The 21,499-nt window shown below is 48.6% G+C and overlaps 7 protein-coding genes, 1 long non-coding RNA gene and 2 other non-coding genes across 17 annotated transcripts; 3 read left to right on the plus strand and 7 right to left on the minus strand.

Annotated features, from left to right (window-relative positions):
* Positions 1–1,709: 1,709 nt before the first annotated feature.
* Positions 1,710–3,043, minus strand: LOC9663260 (GDP-mannose 3,5-epimerase 2). The gene is made up of 4 exons (XM_002962204.2): positions 2,646–3,043; positions 2,494–2,587; positions 2,300–2,429; positions 1,710–2,214 (listed from the first exon to the last, which is right to left on the minus strand). The coding sequence occupies exons 1-4, from the start codon at positions 3,041–3,043 to the stop codon at positions 1,712–1,714; spliced, it is 1,125 nt and encodes a 374-aa protein (XP_002962250.1). The 3' UTR covers positions 1,710–1,711.
* Positions 3,044–3,079: 36 nt separating this feature from the next.
* Positions 3,080–6,125, minus strand: LOC9646906 (elongator complex protein 2). 4 transcript variants are annotated; one of them, XM_024686319.1, is made up of 10 exons: positions 5,969–6,125; positions 5,813–5,891; positions 5,661–5,740; positions 5,445–5,589; positions 5,220–5,383; positions 4,539–5,171; positions 4,175–4,481; positions 3,909–4,117; positions 3,684–3,858; positions 3,080–3,632 (listed from the first exon to the last, which is right to left on the minus strand). In XM_024686319.1, the coding sequence occupies exons 1-10, from the start codon at positions 6,098–6,100 to the stop codon at positions 3,193–3,195; spliced, it is 2,364 nt and encodes a 787-aa protein (XP_024542087.1). In that variant the 5' UTR covers positions 6,101–6,125; the 3' UTR covers positions 3,080–3,192. The 4 variants fall into 4 exon arrangements, with proteins under 4 accessions (XP_024542087.1, XP_024542082.1, XP_024542079.1 ...); XM_024686314.1 differs by having other exon boundaries at positions 3,080–3,653; XM_024686311.1 differs by having other exon boundaries at positions 3,909–4,481.
* A 10-nt stretch (positions 6,126–6,135) lies between these two features.
* Positions 6,136–7,484, minus strand: LOC9646907 (DNA (cytosine-5)-methyltransferase DRM2; the record flags this gene model as incomplete). Its single annotated transcript, XM_002962206.2, has 4 exons — positions 6,136–6,233; positions 6,295–7,157; positions 7,224–7,349; positions 7,408–7,484. Coding segments are annotated over 3 exons (1,044 nt in total), but the record flags the coding sequence as incomplete, so codon positions are not given.
* Positions 7,485–7,572: 88 nt separating this feature from the next.
* LOC112350355 lies at positions 7,573–7,959 on the minus strand. Its single transcript, XR_002993732.1, has 4 exons — positions 7,916–7,959; positions 7,809–7,873; positions 7,681–7,762; positions 7,573–7,630 (listed from the first exon to the last, which is right to left on the minus strand). It is a non-coding gene; the product is annotated as an uncharacterized LOC112350355 (long non-coding RNA).
* A 602-nt stretch (positions 7,960–8,561) lies between these two features.
* Positions 8,562–9,708, plus strand: LOC9646908 (UPF0678 fatty acid-binding protein-like protein At1g79260). The gene is made up of 4 exons (XM_002961708.2): positions 8,562–8,741; positions 9,116–9,256; positions 9,336–9,404; positions 9,465–9,708. Exons 1-4 carry the CDS (start codon positions 8,583–8,585, stop codon positions 9,594–9,596), a joined length of 501 nt encoding a protein of 166 aa, XP_002961754.1. The 5' UTR covers positions 8,562–8,582; the 3' UTR covers positions 9,597–9,708.
* Positions 9,709–9,835: 127 nt separating this feature from the next.
* On the minus strand, positions 9,836–10,384 carry LOC112348574. Its single transcript, XM_024681397.1, has one exon. The coding sequence runs from the start codon at positions 10,382–10,384 to the stop codon at positions 9,836–9,838; it is 549 nt and encodes a 182-aa protein (XP_024537165.1).
* A 700-nt stretch (positions 10,385–11,084) lies between these two features.
* On the plus strand, positions 11,085–11,158 carry TRNAV-AAC. The gene has a single exon. It is a non-coding gene; the product is annotated as a tRNA-Val (tRNA).
* Positions 11,159–11,584: 426 nt separating this feature from the next.
* Positions 11,585–11,658, plus strand: TRNAV-AAC. Its single transcript has one exon. It is a non-coding gene; the product is annotated as a tRNA-Val (tRNA).
* Positions 11,659–14,800: 3,142 nt separating this feature from the next.
* LOC9663261 (transcriptional regulator STERILE APETALA) lies at positions 14,801–16,847 on the minus strand. The gene is made up of 3 exons (XM_024683803.1): positions 16,415–16,847; positions 14,981–16,184; positions 14,801–14,923 (listed from the first exon to the last, which is right to left on the minus strand). The coding sequence occupies exons 1-2, from the start codon at positions 16,790–16,792 to the stop codon at positions 15,018–15,020; spliced, it is 1,545 nt and encodes a 514-aa protein (XP_024539571.1). The 5' UTR covers positions 16,793–16,847; the 3' UTR covers positions 14,801–14,923; positions 14,981–15,017.
* Positions 16,848–17,383: 536 nt separating this feature from the next.
* Positions 17,384–21,477, minus strand: LOC9646909 (ATP-dependent DNA helicase At3g02060, chloroplastic). 5 transcript variants are annotated; one of them, XR_002993349.1, is made up of 17 exons: positions 20,817–21,477; positions 20,512–20,743; positions 20,213–20,458; positions 20,022–20,156; positions 19,840–19,964; positions 19,639–19,778; positions 19,507–19,577; positions 19,204–19,452; positions 18,980–19,153; positions 18,885–18,929; positions 18,674–18,835; positions 18,440–18,625; positions 17,991–18,383; positions 17,856–17,933; positions 17,751–17,801; positions 17,597–17,682; positions 17,384–17,527 (listed from the first exon to the last, which is right to left on the minus strand). XR_002993349.1 is itself a non-coding variant. In XM_024683507.1 (13 exons), exons 1-13 carry the CDS (start codon positions 21,455–21,457, stop codon positions 18,279–18,281), a joined length of 2,511 nt encoding a protein of 836 aa, XP_024539275.1. In that variant the 5' UTR covers positions 21,458–21,477; the 3' UTR covers positions 17,969–18,278. The 5 variants fall into 5 exon arrangements, 1 of the variants encoding a protein (XP_024539275.1); XR_002993354.1 differs by having other exon boundaries at positions 17,743–17,801; XR_002993346.1 differs by having other exon boundaries at positions 17,597–17,801.
* Between the last annotated feature and the right edge of the window lie 22 nt (positions 21,478–21,499).

Raw genomic sequence — 21,499 nt, forward strand, 5'->3', positions numbered from 1 at the left:
TCCTTACAAAAAACTCATTTGCATGCAATATAACAATTCTATAATAGATGCTAAAGTATAATATATCATTATAATCCTTTTTATATAGATTAACTTGCTAGAAAAGATCAAATAAACATATTTAAAAAAAATTTAAAAGAAGTACAAATCAAGTAAATAATTTCTTTGTTAGATTTATATTCATACAACATTATATTAGTTTGCTTAAGTAAACCTGTAGGGGAATGAATATACCTAGAATAATCTTGGATATTCTAAGGTATTTTACCATCTATTTAGATTAATCTTGTATTTATAATTTATAAAGTTTCAAACATTTTCTAGGATATTTATAATAATGTTAATCTACTTTCAATTGATCAATGCAATTAATAAATAATAAACACTACCAAGTGCATTGCTACATGTAATGTGGAACAAATTTTTTTGCTAGTTTGTTAGTCTACCCCGTTCCCTCTCTGACCAGAAATGGTTGTTCTATTCGTTCTTGCCACAACCAATCTCTTCACAGCTCCTTGTGCTGTGAAGAAATTATTAGGTCTGTTCGGAGTAGACTGAATTTTAAAATTTCAAGGTTATAAGCTCAAGGTGGCTACCACACTTAAAAATTTGCATCTGAATCTGGATTGCAAGCTCGCTAGAAATGCGTCTCAAATGCAAACACCTATCACAGGCAAGTCTCTTGTTTAAGTGGTCCTTTTCTCTTTTTTTTTCCTTGAAGTTTTTACTAGGAAGAGAAGAAACCATTTCTCTCGACGAGCAAGCTTCTTGTTCGTCGGTGTTCGTGGCACTTTCTTCTTCGCGTAAACCTCCGTTATGGATGGATACCAGCTCGTTGAAGACTTCCATATCTTGCGAGGTAAGCCACGATTTTTGACGATTTTTTTCTTCACGCACTAAGCTTGGATTCGGATGCTGGCAAGTCTTACGGCCTTGTCATGGCTCTAGGAAAAAGGTTTGTTCTTTTGCTCTTTTCCATGGTCTTAGATTTGTGGACAGGAAAATGATCTTAGCTCCAGAGTTTGAGATGCCAAACGTCCTGGAGCGGCTGCGCTGGTACGTTTTTAGTTTACTCACTTCGATCATACCCGTTTCTTTCTTGGCAGGCTACAAGGTGGGAAGCTAAGCAGCCATACCGGCTGGAAAGCTTAACGAGAGAATAAGCCGATCATGGAGCGAATGCGAAGCATCCCACTTCTAGCCGAGTTCTTCCCGAACGAGATGAGCTTACTGGAGTATATCAAGGAATCGGGGCATTTCCTGCGGCCTCACCTCGACGATCTCCAGGTTCTCTCCATCCTTCCGGACTGTCTCCCATTTGTTGTTGCTTGTTTCTATGCCTATTTAAGATCGCAAGTGTTTTTTAGCTCTCAGGCACCTTGATCGTCAACTTAAGCATGTGTGGAGAATGCTACATAGAGAGGAAAGGGTGCTTACGAGTGTCATAAAATCCTATTGAAACAACGATCTCTTCAGGTAAAGTGCATCTATTCTCTCCAGATAAAAAATGGATATTTTTGTCTCTTGTTCTAGATTCTGTGGAGAAGAAGATATAACTTCACAGATGAGATTGAGAACCGGGTCATACTACCCAAAGCGAGTTAGCATTATATTTAGAAGTGGTTTCTTAGGGGAAACAGTCAAATTTTAGTCAACTTTCTGTGTTTCTAATCCAGAAAAACTGAAGTCACACTATTGTATGTGGAATGCATCACTCCTTTCCGTCGGCCTTCCTGAGTGAGCCGAGCTGGACTGGAGCTTGAGTTCCCACAACCTTGGAGGAGCTGTAAGCTGCCGCCAAGTCGTGTGATCCCTCCGCCATCTCCTTCTCAAGCTGCTCCTTGATCCACATGTAGGTGATTCGCAGCCCATCTCTCAGTCGCATCGAGGGAGCCCAGCCCAGCTTCTCCTTGATCAGACTGTTGTCCGAGTTCCTTCCGCGGACTCCCTCCGGCCCGGGGATGTGCTGGATTGGAATTTGCTTGTTTTCAAAGCCCAGGATCATCTCCGCCATCTCGTTCATGCTCACCATCTCGTCGCTGCCGATGTTGAGCGGCTCCCGGAAGTCGGATTTGGTGAGTCGCAAGACTCCCTCCACGCACTCGTCGATGAACGTGAAGGATCGCGTCTGCATACCATCGCCCCACATCTCGAATTTGTCGGTGGAAGTCAAGGCCTTGCGACAAAACGCGGCTGGAGCCTTCTCTCGTCCGCCTGTGAGATCGATTTGTCAGTCACCCATCACACTCTAAGCTTCGAGCAAGAGAAGAAAAAGGAAGTTCCAAGAATCTAAGCTCACCTTTCCAGGTACCAAAAGGCCCGTAGATGTTGTGGAAGCGCCCAATCCGGCACTCGATTCCAAAATCCTTGGTGTAGTGCTTGCACAGCTCTTCGGTGCACAGCTTCTCCAGCCCATAGGCATCTTGGGGCTGCAAGGAAAACAAGAGTTTTACAACTTCCAGATCAGAAAGAAAGGGTTCTTCGTTCACATACCTCTGCCGGCCATGCATCGCCTTCTTTGAGGCTCACGTTCGTTTCTAGCTGTTTGAACTCCGGATAGATGCATGCGCTGGACGCGTAAAAGAATCTGCAAGCCAAAAGGAAAATGAGCTCCAAATTCTCGGAACCAAAAGAAGAATCCACACCTTTTGACTCCATTGATTCGGGAGGCCTCGAGCATGTTGAAGCTGATCATGGTATTGTTGAAAAGGATGACCGAGTGATTCGACTGGATGAAACCCATCCCGCCCATATCAGCCGCGAGATTGAAGACATGATCCACGCCCTTTGTCACCACCATGCAATTGTCCATGACGCGCAGATCCACGAGATGGAACTCGTGGCAGAACATGTCCTCACTCATGTGTTCGTTCTTCTTCCAGTCCGATGCGATTATGTAGTGTCCCTCCGCCTTGAGTCGCCGTGCAATGTGTGATGCAATAAATCCTCCAGCGCCGGTGATGCAAATCCGGAGCTTGGCTGCTGGCCAGTAGGCCTCACGCTCCAGCTCCGCCCCAACTGTGTAAGCTCCAAAGGATTCCATCGCTGCTCTCTCTCTCTCTCTCTCTTTTCTTTAGGATACGGCTAATGTTTCTCCCCTATTTATACTAGGCTAACCAAAAGGTCTTTCCACCTTTTTCCAAGGAAACCTTTTTCCAAGGAACCTTTTGCCACCTTTTTCAGAAAAACTTGTTAAGTATTAACTTGGAACAGCTTGACTGCATGATCGGCACCGCAGGACGCGAGTCTCGAGCGCTCTTGATCTTCACTCCAGCACAGCCGATTGACAGCCGCCGCATGACAAAGCTGCGAGTCGAATCTGGTGACGAGGCTGGGAGCTTGTTTCGCTGCGACGCTCCACAGCTCTATCATCCCGGATTCCATCCCAACCGCGAGTAAATCCTTGGACCCCCACGCGAGAGCCGTGACGCTGCTTGCGAAACTCGGCAGTGTCGAAAGCAGCTCCACCTTGGCTTGTTCTTGTTCTTGGTCTCCTTCTTGTTCGACTATCGACCAGATTTTCACGCTTTTGTCCCGCGAGCCTGTTGCAAACCTGTTGTCGTGCGGGCTCCAGGAGCACGTCCACACAATCCGTTTGTGGGCCTCGAGTTTTACCAGCAAGCGTTGGAAAGCTGGCACAATGAAAATGGTACCTAGCTGAAAATGGCTCGAAGCTAACGTACCTGTTGTAATCCGGAACAAAGACAAGTGCCTGTCCCTGGACACCGAGAGAAGGAAGCGGTCGTCGTGCGAAAACTCCATCTGCGTTACCGTGAGCGAGTGCGAGCGAAGTTGCGTGATCGGCCGCCAAGACTTTGTCTCCCAGAGCCATATCTCGGCTACGCTTGGAGTTTGCGCCTGTGAAACTTTGTGTGAGTAAGTTGACAAGAGATACAAAACTCGCATACCTTGCATGCAGTGGCAAGAATTTCGCCACCATGGTTCGAGCACATCGAGTAGAGCTCGTTGCCGTGTCCATATAACTTGTGGGACTCCGGCCACAGCGTGTTTTGGACGAGCTGTTCCTCCAGTGGTGGTTTTGTGAGGACACTAGGAACCGCCTTTGGCACGTACTCACTGTCAAACGCATTACTACGGGAATCCTGGTTTGCGTCGGCTGCAAGAGAGAACGAAGTTAGTAGTGCAAAAGAAAAAACATTTTTTTGTCTCAAACCTTGAGTATATATTGGTTTCTGAGACAAGCCCAGTGCGGACATATTTGCTCCCAGGATTTGGACGCCTTGCCTCGCCTCCTCGTTGCCACTCGAGCTTGTGAGAAGATCGAGCGTGTCTAGAAACGCGGTGGGAGCCTCAAACACCCTCGCAACCTTCTCGTCGGCTCCACTTACGTATCTATAGTTTCCTTTCCCTCGGATAATCGCCAGACAGTTCATGTCATGGCCATGGACTTGCGGCCTCGCAACCTCGTGCCAAGTCGAGTTCTCTGCGTCTTTGTTCCAGGAAGTAAACACCCGGGTAGTCTGCAAAGCACGAAACCACACACACTGCGAATAAATTCTAGCAAGAACAAGCCGTACCTGGTCGTGACTCGCTGTAAGCAGAAACTGCCCGTTCGAAGCCCAGGCAACGTCGACAACAGGACCAAAATGCCCGGACGGGACGAGCTGCGGCATCCATCCAGTCGACACTTCCTTCCAGAGATGGAACGAGCCATTAAATCCGTGAGCCAAGATGGCATCACCACCGGGACTCCAGACACCACCGTAGAAGCCGAATGCCGTTTGTCCGAGCTCGCCAACCGTGACTTCGTTCATCCAAATCCCCGACTTGGCTTCTGGTCGCCAAACCATCATCGTCTTGTCCATGGACGACGACAGAACCGACATTGGCTGGACTTTGTTCTTCAGAAGAGGCTGCCAACGTACGGAGTACACCCAGTCTTCATGGCCAACGAGCAGCGACTCGAGAGAGATTTGCCAGGTTTCTTTACCAGCCCGGAAAACAGGACCTTCGATGTAAGTTCTCAAACTGGGACCTCTCGAGGCAGCGCCAGGAGATCTCGAACGTATTTTCCAGATTCTGATGTTCCTGTCCTGCGAAGAGCTTGCCAGAAAGAGAGATTCCACCCCATCCTCTTGATGTACGATGCCGGAGAAGTCCAGACCACGGATCCAGTCTTGATGTCCTTTAAGTTTGCAAGCGTGAGTAAACTGGAGAGAAAAAAGAAAATTAGAGGGTGACAAAGCAAAGCATCAAACCTTTTCCAGTTTACTCCCGGCGTAAATGTTGATGGTGTTGTCTAAACTTCCGACTGCTAGTATAGTGATATCGGAAATTCCTGGTAAACGAGCCATTGCCACAGCCACCACTGGCCGAGATACTACCATTTCAACAGTGTCAACAAGCAAAAGGCTGCAGTCTCCTGTTAAACAAAGAAAGCTTTTAGCCAGCAATAAAAACGAAAATTGCAAACAAGAGCCTACCAGGAAGTAAAGAGGCACTCCATACACATACTCCGCCATCAGATGTGCTTGTCGCAAACAATGCCTCGGTGGATGAAATCATCATACTCGCAATGCAGGTCACTGAGCCTCCTTTTGAAACTGTTGCTTGCGAACCAATCCTCCACTAGAACATCGCAATGCAAACTCAGCCGAGAACGAGAAACTAAAAAACAAAAAAGAAATTCAGTCGCAGACCTTTTTCTGTGATGGAACAAACGACCACAAGATCACAACCCCATCCGCGCTTCCGGATAAAATAAAGCACTCACCAGCATCTGAGAAGAACATTCATCAACGAAAGAGAAGAGAAGAGAATTAAAAAGCCAGGAAAGAAATTTATGCCATGCCTGTTCCTGTATAGTCGAGCCATTCCACGCAGTTGACACTGCTCTTGTGACCGGAAAGCGATACAAGTATCTGCGATGCCTGGAAACGGAAGCAAATATTTTCTCAATCGACCACTGTGATCGTAAAACAAAGAACAGAAAAAAAAAAAACCAGACCTTTGGCGAGAAGATGCCGACAGAGGAATGCGTCGCAAATGCGACGAGATCGCAGCGCCCCCACGCCGCGGCTTTCACCGTTTTGTTGCAGCCGGCGCTCACGAACACGGCCTCCACCCGCGCCATCGCCATAAGCCCTATACCCTAGAAAATCACCAAACAAGAAATTCGACTTAAAAGCTTCCCGCGAAAAAATTCGCTGTATAAACTCGAGTTGGTATGCTACAAAACTGGCCTTTGAAGCCGATCAGTGAGTGTTCCTATCCTGCTAAACACGAAAGAAAAAAACATCGTCAAGAGAGAAAACGAGAGAGAAACCACCTTACCAACAAGAAAAATAAGAGACCTTCACCGCGTGAGCGATCTAACCAGGTTCAAAATCCTCGAGAACTCGAAGAACAGCACCGAGTGCTCGCCTCCCAATCCCGTCCTCGACGACCTGTTGTTCCCGGTGAGATTGTTGCACGGAGAGCCGCCAATGACGAGATCGAATCCACCACTCTCCTCCATGAGCCGAGCCACCACCGCCATCGTCAAGTCCTGGACGTCGTCGAGGATCCGGTGCTGTCCAGTCTGCCCCGACGTCGACCACCACCTCTCCAAGATCCTCCTGTTATCGACGTTGGACTCCACGGACACCACGAACTTTAGCTTGATCCCGGCTCGATGCAGCGCCACCTCCGCGCCGCCGATGCCCGAGAAGAGCGAGAGCATCCGGATGCCATCGGGGAAGAGCGGACGGAGCGCCGAGAGGTGGAAGCCGACTACGTCCACCTGGAATGTGTTGCCGAGCGACTTGAAGCGCTCGTTGATCGTGATCGCTCCTCGCGTGTGTCCGCGCTCGTAGCCAAGCGCTTGCTCGATCTCGTGTGCTTCCAGCGGCGAGCACGTCCCCGGCCCCGTCCACACCAAGTTCCACCTCCTGACGAGCGACATGATGGTCTTCTTTGCTTCCTCCGACGGCTCGCCCGCGGCCATCAACCTTTGGACGTTGCGGCAGAAGGACGCTGTGTTCCCGCAGGTGTTGATGCAGTTCAGCTGCTGCCGGGTGTCCCAGGCGGGTGTGTACTGCACCGTCGCTGGCAGGAACTCTCGAATGGTCTTTGGTGGAATCGGGAGAATCAGCTGCCTGTTCTCGAGCGGGAGGTTGTGGATGTATCCTCTTGCTCTACGAGAAACTGAAAAATGGCTGCAAAGGAAAAAAGAAAGCAACAAAGCATGGTGGCTTTCGGAAAAATGAAACACACGGAGCTACCTCGCGCACACAAACTCTGGTTGGATACCATAAAGTGAGTTGGAAATGATATCCCAGGATCCATTCGGCATCGTGCGCACATTCTCGAAGTAGAAGTACGGTTTCCTTGCTTGAGTAGAGGTGAGACTAAGAAATCGACAACAAATATCAGATGTAAAGCTCAAAAGAACGCACATATACTTACTTCCTGGGAATGGGAGTCTCGGCCGGCAAGCCGAAACCTTTCAGTCGACGAGAGTGACGTTCCAGAGTCTCGTCCGGCGAGCCAAAACCGTTTAGTGGACGAGAGTGATGTTCCACCCGCGCTCGTTTTCTCTTCCGGGGAACTGCTACCTCCAGATCGTCCTCGAACGCGTCGAAGTCGCGAGCTGCGAGGAAATCGACAAGAACATCGATGTCCTCCGCCCCTGAAAATGCAAATCTTGATAGACATCCTTTTCGAACGGAAAAAGCTCACCACACGATGCAATTGCTTGTGACGCCTGCTCGTAGCTGTAGCCGAGTGTCGTCAATGTATCTAACGCAGTCATATCCTCGTCCTGCAGATAAAGAATTCTCAACACCAGAAAAAGCTGACATTTCTACCGGCTGAGCGCCAGATCCATGCTCAATTATATACGCAATGATCGTTTGAATCGCCGCTCCACTTCCTGCGCCAGATCAGAAACCAGAAAAGAAAAGATCGTTCTCACCGCAGCTGCTCATAGCTTCAGCGATGTCTTGAGTGGAAAAACCCATGCTGCGGAGGAGATCATTTCCAGTACTATCGTCTAGTTCCTGCTTCAGAGAAGTTAGCAATGAGAAACCAAAGAAAGAAAAGAAAAAACTGTGCCTCTGAATCTCCAGTTACAGAGATGGCACTAGATGTGGATGCCACTGCCGGAGGAGCAACCTAACAAACGTTCGTGTGTCAGAGAAACCAAGAAGAAACGAAACGAAAAGAAGAAAAGAAAGAAAAAACTTACATCGTGTTGCATCGCAAGAATGTAGTCGATGATCACATCGTCCGGAGCGTCGTCGCCGTGGACGCGCATTGCAGCACAGGCTTGCTCCGCCGTGAAGCCCATCGTGGCGAAGGCCAAGGCCCGATCACTGGGCGGGGCATCATCGCGAGCGGCCGGGGCAGGATCGCCATCGCCGCTGTCATCATCGGAGCTGTAGTCGACGATCGCCTGCAAGCATGGCGCAAGAATGCGGGTAAGGAAGCGGCAGAGACGGTGGAGGAATCCAAACCTCCGGCCGCGCCATTCCCTCGCTCGCTTAAACCCTAAAACAATGGTTTGATTTGAATAAAATGCATATAAAACAATGGGGGGTCCGCCCAGCCCAAGGGTTTAAAGCGCGAATAGCTAGCTCGGGATGGAGGGGGCGAGGACCGATACTCTCCCGCCGATCCATCCAGCGCTGGCGCCGCTGGGTTTTCTACTGGGATCTTGGCGGGGAGCTGGGGAGGGCGGCTTTCCCACCATCAAATCGTTCGGCTATGGCGAGGAAATTCGCCTCTGGCACACTGGAAAGGTACTTTTGGGATTTTTCCTTGGAATGGCTTGCTTCTAGAGGAGAAAGCTTCTCTTTTGTGTGTCCATCTCTCGATCAATTCCTTTCGCTGCGTGGAAAGTGTCCAAACTTGCGATTCCTTCCCGTTCGTTCTTTGCAAACTTTGACATTGCTTGAGTTTTCTTCTCGTTAGTTGTTTGCAAACCTTGAGTCATTGCTCGAGTTTTCTTCTCGTTAGTTCTTTGCAAACTTTGACATTGCTCGAGTTTTCTTCTCGTTCTTTGCAAACCTTGAGTCAGTGCTTGCGTTTTCTTCTTGTTTGTTCTTTGCATTTTTTTATTTTTTTTGCCATGATTTGTTTGCTCATCCGGTACTACGATGGACTTGTTTTCCAGCCAGTGATGGCCTACACGCAAAAGACATGGAAGGCATCGTCCGGGGAGCCTATGCACGCCGAGAGTGGCTACTGGAGGCCCAGGCCCGATGGCTCGCTCGAGGTTGTCATCGCACAAAGCACCGGTCTTGCGGAAGTCCAGGTACTGTACAGAGCGAATTTCTCGTTTTCAAGTCTCCGGACGTTCGTGCTAATGAAGCAAAACCATTTCTCCTGAACAGATAGGTACGTACGATGCCGAGAACAAGACCGTGACGCTTCACTCCTCGCTAGTGGGAAACGCCAGCAAGGTTCTCACTCTTCAAGTTAGCAATCGTGTTTTTCCTTTCTCACGCTGTGCTTGGTTTCAGGTCACAGCGATTTCGAGGCGCTTCCAAGTCACTGGAGACGATGAGCTCAGCTACACGGTGGAGATGGCCACCTCGGGTACTAATCAACAGCTTATGCCTCATCTTCGAGCGGTCCTGAAGAAAGTAAGCTGATGATAAATCTTTGAAGCACAGCAATGCATCTAAAGCTCGAGATTCCAGCTATGGCGGTGAGTCTTGTTTCAGTCTTCACTGTCCTAACATCAAAAACTATTCTTGCTCGCTATGAACTTGCATTTAGGAATCTTTTGCTGTCAAGTTTTTTACAGTTTCTCGCATTCTCTTTGTGCCTTTGGAGTGAGAAGTATACACAAGCAACGAAAAAATGGACACTTTCTACGGTTCCAACAAGATCAAGGTTTTGTGATTCTCTTGATGCATGGAAGGTCAACGTTAGAGTAGAGCGTGTAGTTTCTCCACTTGTTGGGTTTGACCGTGGCATACTCGAGCACAAACTTAGTGGGCTTGAGCCCAAACGACTTAAACACACGCAGCAAAGCCGCTTCTTCCCGCCTGAGGAATCCCAGCACCAGCTTGCAATTCGCTCTGTTCTTGGTGATGCTCGTCACCGCCTCAAACAGCACCTCCAAAGGAATGTAGAAGAATGGAGGGTCAAACACGATTACGCTCATCGGATGATCTCGCTCGGACCCCAACGAGGCCGGCATCCGCAAGTCGAAGTAGCGGAATCCTGGGAGGTAGCGGAAGCGAGTGTCCACGTCGAGCAGCAGCTCGGTCCGCTGGTGCTGGAAGTAGAAGGCGTGCGCGAGCGAAGGAGTCGTGAGGCAGCAGATCTCGCCCTCTTTGATCCCCTCGAGCGCCTGCGTCAACCGCTTGACCGTGGCCTCGGTCCAGAAGTACTGCTCCAGATCGTGGCGCTCCTGGAATCCATCTGCGAACATGGATCGCGAGCTCGAGGATGCGGATCGATTTGTTGCCGCCATCGAATTGAGTGCTGGAGCTGCGAGAGATGAGGAAGGATGGAGTTTTACGTTGAGCTTGCTTGGAGCACAAGGTACCTGACTTTGTCAACACGAAAGTGCACGATTTTCATTGTAAATTAAATTCCTGAACAGCAGTAATATGAGTTGGTTGATGGACGTGAGACGGAGCTTGTATAAAATTTGTGATCTTAGACCTATAGAATGGAGAACCAATCCATTTTGGTTCTGTCCATAGCAGCATTCCAGGATATCTGGAGCTACGACTGGCAGCTCCTTTGAGAAGCAGTTTCAAACAAGTTTCCATACCATGGGATTGTATGAATCATAATCGAAATTAAAAGATCTTCTAATCTTGATTTAAGACAGTGCGCACTGAGCTCTTGACAAGATGATGGTTGTTCTTAGCAGGTCGATAGTTGTTCTCCCTGGTACCAAAGCTCTTATAAAAATCCATATTGGCTCTGTCCATACTAGTATTCCACTACATCTGCCTTTGCTTGATTCATAATAAGCAGGGAGAGAAAAACAAATCACTGCAATCTGTTCAGAAGCAAAGTTTGCATAAGCTAAATAACTTCCCTGAGGACTGGAGCTTCCTTGTGGAGAATGTGGTGCTTATCAAGGTGTAATCTTGACTTAAGACAAAGTTTCTGTTAATGGTTTCATGGTGTAGTTGGTCATCACGTCAGTCTAACACACTGAAGGTCTCCAGTTCAAACCTGGATGAAGCCAAATATATTTTTGTCACAAGTAACCTTTAGTCAACTCTTGATATTCTTCATAATTAAATGGACAAATAACAAAAGATAAAGATAATTCCAGCTAAACGAAAGACCATATGGATGTTAGGATGATGGTTGTTCTTTGCAGTTGATAGTTGTTCTTCCTGGGGCAACAAGCACATCTTGAAACCGATTTCAGTACCAAAGCTCTTATAGAATGGAGAACCTGGTTCTGTCCATACCAGTATTCCAGGACATCTGGGGCTCGATCCATGATAAGCAAGGAGAATAAAACAAATCACTCCGATCTGTTCAAAAGAAAAGTTTGCATACCTTGATAAGCACCAACATTCTCCATGAGAAGCCTCCAGTGCTTGGATAACTTATTTATCGAAGAATATATTGTGGTCCTGGCTTAAGATGAAGTTTTGTTAATGGTTTCATGGTGTAGTTGGTCATCACGTCAGTCTAACACACTGAAGGTCTCCAGTTCAAACCTGGATGAAGCCAGTCACAATTATATGTTGCAAGCCACAAATCATATCTGTTTTGTACAGGTTAACTCTTCAGAATACTCAAATCATATATAAATGGACATTCCAAAGACTCGCCAGACAATCTTCCAGCTAAACGAACTCCCAGGTTTCTCAGCAATGCCGTCACAGAATCAAGGGTATCCTCTAGCCAGAGCTACAAACCCACCGCTAGAATCTTTTCTGCCACCTGTGCTCCATCTACATCAAACAAAACGTCGCTACGTACATTTTTTCCACGAAAAAAATGAGAAACAAGTTTACCCCATACTGCTGCACCAGCGAGAAGATCCGATCCACATCAGAATCGCAAACAGCATGTTTGACGTTATCGATTTATATAAGAAAGCAAACAGCAGACCTTCGGGGATGTCCGACTCGATTCAATCGTCACCTCGTCAAGAAGTACTTGACTGGCTCCGGGTGGCTCGGTTCTACAGTAATGTCTCTCTCTTTCTGTTGTTTGCTCGGCCCCGCAAATATTTCTGTCATCAATTCCTTGGTCAGCTTGGCGGGGGAATCTAGGAATTTCAACGTACCATGGCCCTGTTCCGCAGCAAGTTATGGCCTACACGCAAAAGACATGCCCAGCAGGCACCGTCCGGGGGGCCTAAGCACGCCGAGGGTGGCTACTGGAGGCCCAGCCCGATGGTTCAATCGAGGTTGTCATCGCACAAAGCACCGGACTCGCGGAAGCTCAGGTACTGTACAAAGAAAAGCTTCTCGGTTTAAGTCTCCGGACGTTCCTCGTCCATGAGTCACCTGACCAGATAGGTACCGAGAACAAGACCGTAGCGCTTCACTCCTCGCTACTGGCACACGGCAGCAAGGTTCTGTAGCCAAACTCTCGAAGTTAAAACATCGTATCTTTTCACGCTGTTTACCTCTATTTCCTTCGTTCCTGGTGCCAGCGATTTCGAGGTAAATTCAGAGTCAATGGCGACGATGGATTCAGCTACACGGTCGAGATGGCCACCACGGGTACCAAGCAACAGCCATCTCCGAGCTGTCTTAAAGAAAGCAATCCGATGATAAAACTCTTAAAACAAAATCTCTAAGATTGCTTACTCTCAACAAGCTTGCATTATAAAATAACGTGGTGGCGATGCAGCGTACATCGGATAAAAGCGTTCAAGCTGGAAGGAAGCACAGCCAATGCATCACAGAGTAGTTGGAAGGATCTGCAAAATCGTCCCAGGAATTTTTATAGCCGTAGCCTCATCATTGGCAATGACGCAGCAGCGGCATTCCAGCGACAATGCAAAGAAAGGACTAAAAAGGAGATGGCTGCTTGGCTCCTCCTTCCTACTGTTAGTAGTGCAGTTGCTTCTACTGTTTCGTAAGGTACTTACTTGACTTTAGTGTTAGCTTGAATGGATGCAGTTGCGCTTTTACTACTCCACAGTGTTGACCACTCTGCTGACGAGAAATCATTCATGCAGGTTGTTGTTGCTGAAATCTCCTACAGTAATCGAAGAGTCGGTGTTAGATTCCAAATTAGATTTCAGAGGAAAAAAATTGAAAAACTCTGCACGCTTCTTCCTTATCATATTATCTCCATGTGTCGAGTGAATAAACTAAGCGCCTCTCATCATGCTGGAACGAACATCGGTGACAGATCTGTCTTTCTGTCTCACGAGATTTTTCTAATCCTGCAGCAACTTAGCTTAACTCGAACATGAAGAACTCATGACTACGTATGAAATTAGAAAATTAGAAAATATGAATGGGACCACTCACCTTCGTTCGCCCTGTCAAATCGCTTCTGTTTTGCCTGGATAGAGAGCTGTAATAACAAATGTACCTGTATACGCCCAAGAAAAACAACCCTTCTCTATGAGCAGCAGACACTATGGATACGCTCTGTGGGAATTGAAACAATTCCCAGCCTGTCGGGCAGGAATGGCTAAATCCCAACATGTGGTCAGCGAGACAAGACGGCATAGAACACATCCTGTTGGCTTTCCCAGCGTTACTTCCGTTAACAAGAGATGCTTAGTGGAAGAAAAAAGCAGCTACAGACCTGTTACTAGTGCTGCAAGCTGTAGCATATGTCTCCTCCAAGTTAAAAAACAGAAACTCTTTTCAGAGAGCACTTTTTCGCGTTCACATGCAGCTGGCTGGCTCTGATTCTCATCACCACATTTCCATTTGTGTTAGCGGCACATACGTATCTGCTGCTTCGAAATCTCCTGTTTGAGAAAACTGCACAGAACCAAGCAGCGTCGCGTCCTCAGCGAAAAAGACAAACAAGAAAGACGATAAAGTGAGAGAAAAACAGACAGAGAAGCGAAGAGACGCATAGCCAGAAGCATACCATGCATTATTACCGCATGTGAGCGTTCCCAGGGCACCAGAAAAAAAAGGAGAGAGAGCAAACAAAACAAAAAAACCTCTTGAAATCCTGAATGACTGAGCTCGTTTCGAGACCGAGAAAGGAGCTTAATTGAACTTACGGACTAGTCGACCCCAGAAGACGAACGGAGTCAAGGCAGGACTTGTTGAGTTAGAGGAAACCAGCGTGTCAGGCTGATACATAGAAAGAAGAGAAAAGAAAAGTTAAAGCTTCAAGAGGAGGGATGCCTTGGCAAGCTTATGATATGCAATGAGGCAACGGTAGGTGAGGTACCTTCAGAGCTTATCATGACTTGCTGTATAATAGCTTGACAACAAGCCTCGCCCGCCGCTGCACAAGCTGTATATGCTGTATGGTGTACCACGACGGTTCAGTGCAGCACTTCCTCTCTTGCGCAGCGTTCATTAAACCAGGAGGAGGTTGACACCACGAGAAAGAAACACCTGCATATACAAACAAGCGAGTAAATTCGTTACTACAAAGGCATAATTCTCACATTACCTCCCGGCCTTTCTCAATCACAGCAATGCATAACCGTATTTCTTCTTTAGTTGTCCACCCTCTTTCCCCTGTCTCTCTCACACAAACAAATACGAAGACAAATATATCACATTCGATCCACGTACCTCCTATTACGAACCAGATGTTGATGTGCGCAATGCGTGCCTTCTGTAAATGATCCTGTGAGGAAAAAGGAGCAAGATATCAACTGGCCAGTGTCTAGGCGCGGAAGCCAGCTTTATGAACCGAAGAGGATCACATATACTGTAAATCTCAGCGAAGGAACTTGCATTGATTCGCACTTCCTAACAGTTTGCTGCCTGTCAATCCGCCAGGCACCGACCTCAGAATCAAAGAGAGGCCTCTCACTCCGCACAGCACCTAACTGTTACAACAGCAGCAAGATCACTCTTAAAGAATCAACCGAGAAACACCAACCAACCTCACGCCGGAGAGTGGACGGGCATCAAGCGAGAGTTTCAATCGCCCTGATCAGGAGAAAAGTCCCACAGGTGAAGTCCCGTATCCCGCGAGCTCACGGCAAGGCACGAATCGCTAGCAACCATGTCGTTGTACATGTACCCCGTCTCCTCCCGCAATGAATACAGATGCTCGCCCGACGAACAATCCCACGCATTGACAGCCCCGGAGAAGCATAGGAACAGCTGTCGAGAATTCAATGTGCCAAATAGCTGCTGCATCTGTTCCCGATCATCTGGCCGGAGCCTCGGATTCGCATGCACCCCCGCATGCCGCACCGTCAACACTTCCACCATCGTCGGCAATTCCCGTATCCGCGCAAGCCCCTCATACGACGCGCTCAGCAACTTGTTCCCTCTCACGTCCATGGCCTCCACGGCATTGTTTTCCGCCTCTTGATCCCTCTCCACGATCAGTGGCATCCCATGAGTCCCCAAGTCGTGAACCCTGATCCTCCGCCGGTTGGCAGCGACGAGCAGCTCTTCATTCACTATCCTCACGCGGCCAACTCGCCCGGCTCGCTCCACGAGCATATGCCAGCCCCGCATTGCATCATCGTCAGTCATGTTGCCACCCCTGTACACCACCTGCTTTGTGGCAGCGTCCCACAGCCGGAAGCAGTGCCCGACGCTCCCAGCGTAGAGAGCAATCCACCATCGCTGGCTCGCGGCGAAACTGATGAGTGCCCCGTCCTGGATCACTCTCCCCACATGAACTCTCACCCGGTTCCCTCGGCTGGCACTTGCAGTAAACACGTTCCCGTCCACTGACCCAAAAACGATGTCGTCCCCTTGCAGTGAGATCCCCGCTATGGCTCGGGACAAGGGACCGAAACCCTCCTCCTGGTTGGCTCGTAACGTCCACACGCACGCTTTGGTCTTGAGGTCGAAGACGCGAAGTGCTCCATCAAAGTGGCCCCCGACCAAGTAGTCATTGGAGATGGCCAGCGAGCGTGGTGGCTCGTAGTGTCTCCCGCCGGTCTCCTCCTCGACGAGGATCGTGTGACGGGCACGGCCTCGGCGGAAATTCGATGCGGTCGTGTGGGCTCGCTGGAATTCCCGCCGCCAGGAGCGCTCCGGCTGGCGGGCTTGCGTTGGCCAGACGACGTTGAAAGCGTTCTCCCATAGCAGTTCCGACTGTGAGACAGATCTCCAGACCGAGCAAACCTGGCGGAAAGAAACTTGTATCAGCGAAGAGATCTTTATAGAAGAAAATCGCGAGGAGAAGAAAAGCGAGCAAAGATCTTCCCGATCGAAATATCGACACCAAGAACAAGCAATCCGTGCAAGAAGATCGATGTTTCGAGCAGCGCAGGAAATCTTTCGGGCAGCCAAGCACACAAAGACGTCGATCGATGCATCACGGATGTGGATCCATGCAATGGAAAGCCACAAACCTGAAATATGCACGCTAGGGTCCGCGACGCCGCCATCGCTCCATGCGCTCTCGCGGCCGCTGCCGCGGCCTCCACGGCGACGGCCTCGACGACAGATTCCGGAAGGAACGCCGCCGCGCCGCCGGATTCCACCATCGCCGCTGCGCTCAGCCGTCGGGGCGCGCTAGAGGATTCACCGCGAGACCATCGCGATATGGATGAATCTTGCGGCGCTGGAGAGGAGGAAGAAGGCTCCGCCGCGGATGAATGGCGGTAATCCCTAGCGCCTTGGCCTTCCTCGGGGAGCTCCTGGCCATTGTCGCCGCGCCGGCTAGTGGAAGACGTAGTAGTAGCAGCGGTGTTAGGCAACGAAGAAGCAGGCCTATCAGGCTGCCGCATTTTTACTGAAGGTGTGTCTCTATGGTAAGTGTGGCGGCCGTACGTCTGCCCTATTTGTGGGCCGGTTAAAAAGGCCATGGCCAACGGCACGTGTGAGACAGCTTGCCAATTCCCCCGCCGTACGTACCGACCCGTCGCGAATTTCGGCCCGTCGCTGTCACGTACGGCCGCCGGCGGCCTAACGAACTCGCCAAGCGCCCTAAAAGGCGAGAGTATATTCCATGCCTTGGTATCTTTCACATGCCGCCTTCGAATATTCCCATCTCGGGTGTCCGATGTGGAGTCCGAGGTGGAGCCCGAGCTCTCGGGAAACGCGAATTTTTGTTTCGAGTCACGGTCTGTGAGTGTCAGGTTGACCCCATTCAAAGAAAAAAGAAAAGCTCCCTCGACTGGACGCATGGGAACGCTGCCAAGCTCCTGCCACGGTACACTAACTCTCATGGCTCTTCCTTTCATCTCGGCTTCCAAAATCCTTGGGCTTAGCGATCACTTTTTTCTAATGCTGCTGCTGCTGTCGTCGCTGGTCGAGCGACGGGAATTTGCGCTGTTACATGAGTTGCGACGAGTGAGAGAGTTTCAATGCAAAACCCGTGATGAAGTTAAGTGGTTTATCAAATCGAAGTGTTAGAATCCAGAACCTGGGGTATGTAGTGTAGCTGCCAGAGAGAGCCAAAGGTCTATCATGGAGGCGAGAGGAGCTTGGGTGGCACTGCACACATAATTCTCGCCCGCATTCTGCGAGAAAACGTCAAGAGCAGCAAAAGGTGAGGCCAAGTGAAGCGAACATTCCTTCCTAGCACCCACCAAAAAAATAGACTTTTGGTACTCGCATCGCCCGACGTACTGTCGACCGTGCACTGCGAAGGTTGCTCCTCGAACAGGTTGTTTCCCTGTTCGTGGACAAAGAAAGAAGACGGCTTTTATGGGTGTTAGCAGCAGTAGAGTAGTACTTGGAAACCTGTTCTTTCTGACTCCTGGAAGAGCTTTGCTTTGCTTGTTTCCTTCCTTTCTGTAGCATAGATCTTAAAACAAAGCTATCGCCTTAACAAAGTTGGGAGCTCACCTTTTACCGTTCCGTCCTTTCCATGTATGCACCCTGTTTCTACGTAGCAGTAGCTTTATCTCCTCGAGAAACGATGTCCTGGTTAAGCTGTTGTTATCAGAAGATGCAAGAGCTAACAAAGCTTGCATAGCATACCTCGATAGATATTAGAACGGAATTAACATCGGATTCTTCTAGTTGGGACCTGTGTATGAAAGCAGTCCAAGTTAACCGAACATTCCCTTCTCGCAGCTCCTCTCACGCACATTACTGACTGATCTGATATTTCTTGGCTTTGAAGTTGTAAATCCTCTGGTAGTAGTCTATTCAGGCGCATTCACTGGTGGTTCCTGGCACTGCTATAATTGTTGCGAGGATTTCGTAACCATGAGAACGGGTCTCGGGTGCTCTCGCTATACAATTGCCTCTACTATTGTTAAGTTCTCATCTGTATGTAAGGAAGGACGCTAACCCACGCCGGAGTTCAGCTAGACATTGAAACAACCTTTCCAGCTGAAACTCCGAGGGAAGCTCTACTAGACTGTGTAGCTGCAAGAAAAAAATGTCTTAATGAGAAACTGTAACGCGGCGATTTCAGAACAAACCTCCAATCTCCCATTGGAAAAGCTAAGCGAGGACTTTAAAGGTGGGGAGGCCATGGAACAATGTAGGACTTGAAATGCGTCGGCGTTCATGTTCGTGAGCATTGTTATTTGTTTCCCTCTCGTTTGAATGTGATGAATTCCCAAATCTGCAGCCATTCTCTTCGCATAAATGGTCTTTAGAAGAGCCTGGTCACAAAACACATTATTTGTAAGCTTTACAACATAATTACGTACCTCTAGAGGTGGTGGTTCCTTTCCTCTTTCACTGCGCAGATTCTCCGTAAAACGAACAAGATCTTTGATACCTTTTTTCGCCGCTTCCTCAGCTGAATCAGTGACTGCTTCCCACTGCATGCTACTCAAGCTACAGACTTGACAGTTCGACTCCATTGCAAGCTGCATGCCATTGGTCAGGTCACATAGAAATCCACATGTGTCGTTTTACCTGCACATCTTCGTACTCTAGTTGAGGAAGACTATGGTATTGCGCCTAAACCGCAAAGATAGTCAGGAAAAGCTGTGAGAATTAACAGAATTTACCTTCGATATTGCTTCAAAAAGCATTTCTGCGTACAAGTCGACTCCAACTTTGCTGAATTCCCCGCTCTGTTTCTCGCCAAAAATGCTTCCAATACCTCTAATGGCCATGTCTCTTTCAGCAAGCTGGAAACCTTGGCCTAGTGCACAACAGTCCTCGAGTGCACTCAATCTTTCCTGGAACGAAAAGTTTCTATATAGAAAGAAGAATTAAGAGACTTTCGTACCAGTGCATCGGAACTAAGAAAATCCTTGGGTGGATGCAGCATATAGGCATGCGCTACCTTGTCTGCTCTCCCAACCCGTCCGCGAAGCTGATATATCTGTGCAAGTCCGAACATCTGTACATTCTCCACGATAATTGTATTTACAGTTGGAATGTCCAGCCCACTTTCAATAATGTTGGTGCATAAGAGTATGCTCGTCCCCTTTTCAGTAAACTTGGTCATTGTTGCCTCCAGCTCAGTTGCACATTTCTGAAGTCGAAATCATATACTTACGTTGAGATGCTCAAAACTTAATCACGGTACCTTGCCATGCGCAATGGATACTTGTACTCCAGGAACCAGCAATTTGAGTTTCTTTTCGGTGGACTCCATATCTGTAGAAAGGGTCTTAGTGTCATCATCAGTGACCAGCTAATAGAGAATCATCACTACTACCTTGAATCCTGGGTACAACATAGAAGACTTGGCCTTGTCGATCCAGTTCAGCCTTGATGGCATCTTTCACCATGTCCTGAGAGTAGACGCATACATGTGTCTTTATGGGCCGCCTTTCCGGTGGTGGTGTTGTCATCAAGCTGAATAGGGATAACTTCAAGCACATAAGTATAACACTCTTACGTGCAAAAGGAAAACTACCTTGCATCTCGAAAGCCACTTAATGCCATGTGTAGTGTCCTAGGAATCGGCGTCGCGGACAGAGTCAATATGTCTACTGTCGTCTTCAGCGTTGAAATCTTCTCTTTTTGAGCAACACCAAATCTCTGGAAAGAAAAAACGAAAAGGTATGCGTAAAAATGCAAAGGCAGGAATGAATGTACCTGTTCCTCATCGACAACCAAAAGTCCAACTTTTTCGTACTGTATATTGTTGCCAAGAAGAGAGTGAGTTCCAACGGCAATGTTTACAACCCCATCGTTGATTCCCGCAATAACCGCTCTCCTATCTACGTTGTTCTGCCATTAAAAAAATTCAAATAAGCATGGAACCTTATAACATAGTTGTGCCATACCTGAAACCGGCTGAGAAGAGCCACTTTAATGTCTGGAAAATTTGCAAAACGCTCCTTGATGCTCTCATGGTGCTGCTTAGCAAGTACGGTCGTCGGAGCCAAAACCATGACTTGCTTCTTTGCGGAGACTGCGTAGAATATTGCACGCATAGCAACTTCAGTCTTTCCAAAACCAACATCCCCACAAATAAGCCTGTCCATTGGCGTTTCCGCGTCGGTCAAGTCTCGCTCAACATCTAAAAATGCCTGAGAAGAAAAACCACTCAGCATTTTTTCAAGCTCGCAAAAAATACTCTTACCTTGATCTGATCCGGTGTTGGCGTGTACGGGAATTTTCCAGCGAACTTGCTCATCGCAGGAACGTCCTTCGAATACACGGGTCTCTTCTGCTTCAAACGACGGATATAAACATCGATCATCTTCACGACCCGCCTCTGAGCGTCCAAGCTTCCTTCAGTCCTTCGTTTCTCCCACTGGCTTCGATCATTTAGCTTGCTGAGAGCTGGATATCTTTTCACCGATTCACCAGGCCTACAAAACACGAGGAAAAACTATCTTAAATCCAGAAAACGAAGAAAAGAAAACAAAGAAAAAAGAACTATGCCTGAAGTATCTGTAGAGAAGTCGCCGAGCTTGCTTCGCGGGAAGTTTAGCCATACCATCGGCATATCGAAGATAGACGTACTTTTGTGGCGATTTTCCACCCTCTGGAACTTCCTCCTTGAGGCTCACAAACTGGCCAATTCCAACCTTCTTGTGAACTATATACTCCCCGGATATGAGCTTCTCTGGATCAACGTTATAGCTCATTCCCAGCTTCGCAAACTTCTCCCGGAGAGCCAGCATTCCCTTTTTAGGCTTCTCGTTGAGAATCTCATTCAGCCTCTTCATATCGCTCTTCTCCAGCGGGCTGTGCATCGCCGGCTCCTGCTCCAGATGCTTGTGAAGATGCGTTAGCGAATCGATGCAATCGCCTCCCTCGGACGAGAAATCCCCGCTCAGCTCCACAAAGCTCTTCCTGCTGCCATGATCGCTCCACGCCGGCGTGTATTTCCTCGCCGCGTTCTGATCGGCCAGGTAGTCGAGCTGGATTGCTTCCTTCGTGTGGACTCTGGCAAGAACCGGGAAGAATGCCTGCTGGCATCCGGCGCTTACCTTGGAATTCCATGGCGCCGATGCCGCAATGCCGCCGCTCGCCTCGATTGGAACGCTCCAGCATTGGACCGAGACGATCGAGACGGCCATGGCCGCGCTCCAGGGCTTAAAACCCCACGGCCAAATCAGCAA

Source organism: Selaginella moellendorffii, unplaced genomic scaffold (assembly GCF_000143415.4).
Source record: "Selaginella moellendorffii unplaced genomic scaffold, v1.0 SELMOscaffold_1, whole genome shotgun sequence".
NCBI classification, from domain to species: Eukaryota; Viridiplantae; Streptophyta; class Lycopodiopsida; order Selaginellales; family Selaginellaceae; genus Selaginella; species Selaginella moellendorffii.

Coding starts and splice junctions, on each gene's coding strand:
- LOC9663260 (XM_002962204.2), bottom strand. CDS start 3,043: ATGGAATCCTTTGGAGCTTACACAGTTGGGGCGGAGCTGGAGCGTGAG. Junction 2,588..2,645: donor CGAATCAATGGAGTCAAAAG/GTGTGGATTCTT, acceptor TTTGGCTTGCAG/ATTCTTTTACGCGTCCAGCG. Junction 2,430..2,493: donor GCGATGCATGGCCGGCAGAG/GTATGTGAACGA, acceptor TTTTCCTTGCAG/CCCCAAGATGCCTATGGGCT.
- LOC9646906 (XM_024686304.1), bottom strand. CDS start 6,100: ATGGCGATGGCGCGGGTGGAGGCCGTGTTCGTGAGCGCCGGCTGCAAC. Junction 5,892..5,968: donor TCGGCATCTTCTCGCCAAAG/GTCTGGTTTTTT, acceptor TTCCGTTTCCAG/GCATCGCAGATACTTGTATC. Junction 5,590..5,660: donor TTGTTCCATCACAGAAAAAG/GTCTGCGACTGA, acceptor GCGATGTTCTAG/TGGAGGATTGGTTCGCAAGC.
- LOC9663261 (XM_024683803.1), bottom strand. CDS start 16,792: ATGCGGCAGCCTGATAGGCCTGCTTCTTCGTTGCCTAACACCGCTGCT. Junction 16,185..16,414: donor CCCTAGCGTGCATATTTCAG/GTTTGTGGCTTT, acceptor TCTTTCCGCCAG/GTTTGCTCGGTCTGGAGATC.
- LOC9646909 (XM_024683507.1), bottom strand. CDS start 21,457: ATGGCCGTCTCGATCGTCTCGGTCCAATGCTGGAGCGTTCCAATCGAG. Junction 19,779..19,839: donor AGTGGCTTTCGAGATGCAAG/GTAGTTTTCCTT, acceptor ATCCCTATTCAG/CTTGATGACAACACCACCAC. Junction 18,384..18,439: donor TTTCCAATGGGAGATTGGAG/GTTTGTTCTGAA, acceptor TTTTTCTTGCAG/CTACACAGTCTAGTAGAGCT.
- LOC9646908 (XM_002961708.2), top strand. CDS start 8,583: ATGGAGGGGGCGAGGACCGATACTCTCCCGCCGATCCATCCAGCGCTG. Junction 8,742..9,115: donor GCCTCTGGCACACTGGAAAG/GTACTTTTGGGA, acceptor CTTGTTTTCCAG/CCAGTGATGGCCTACACGCA. Junction 9,257..9,335: donor CCGGTCTTGCGGAAGTCCAG/GTACTGTACAGA, acceptor TCTCCTGAACAG/ATAGGTACGTACGATGCCGA.
- LOC112348574 (XM_024681397.1), bottom strand. CDS start 10,384: ATGTTCGCAGATGGATTCCAGGAGCGCCACGATCTGGAGCAGTACTTC.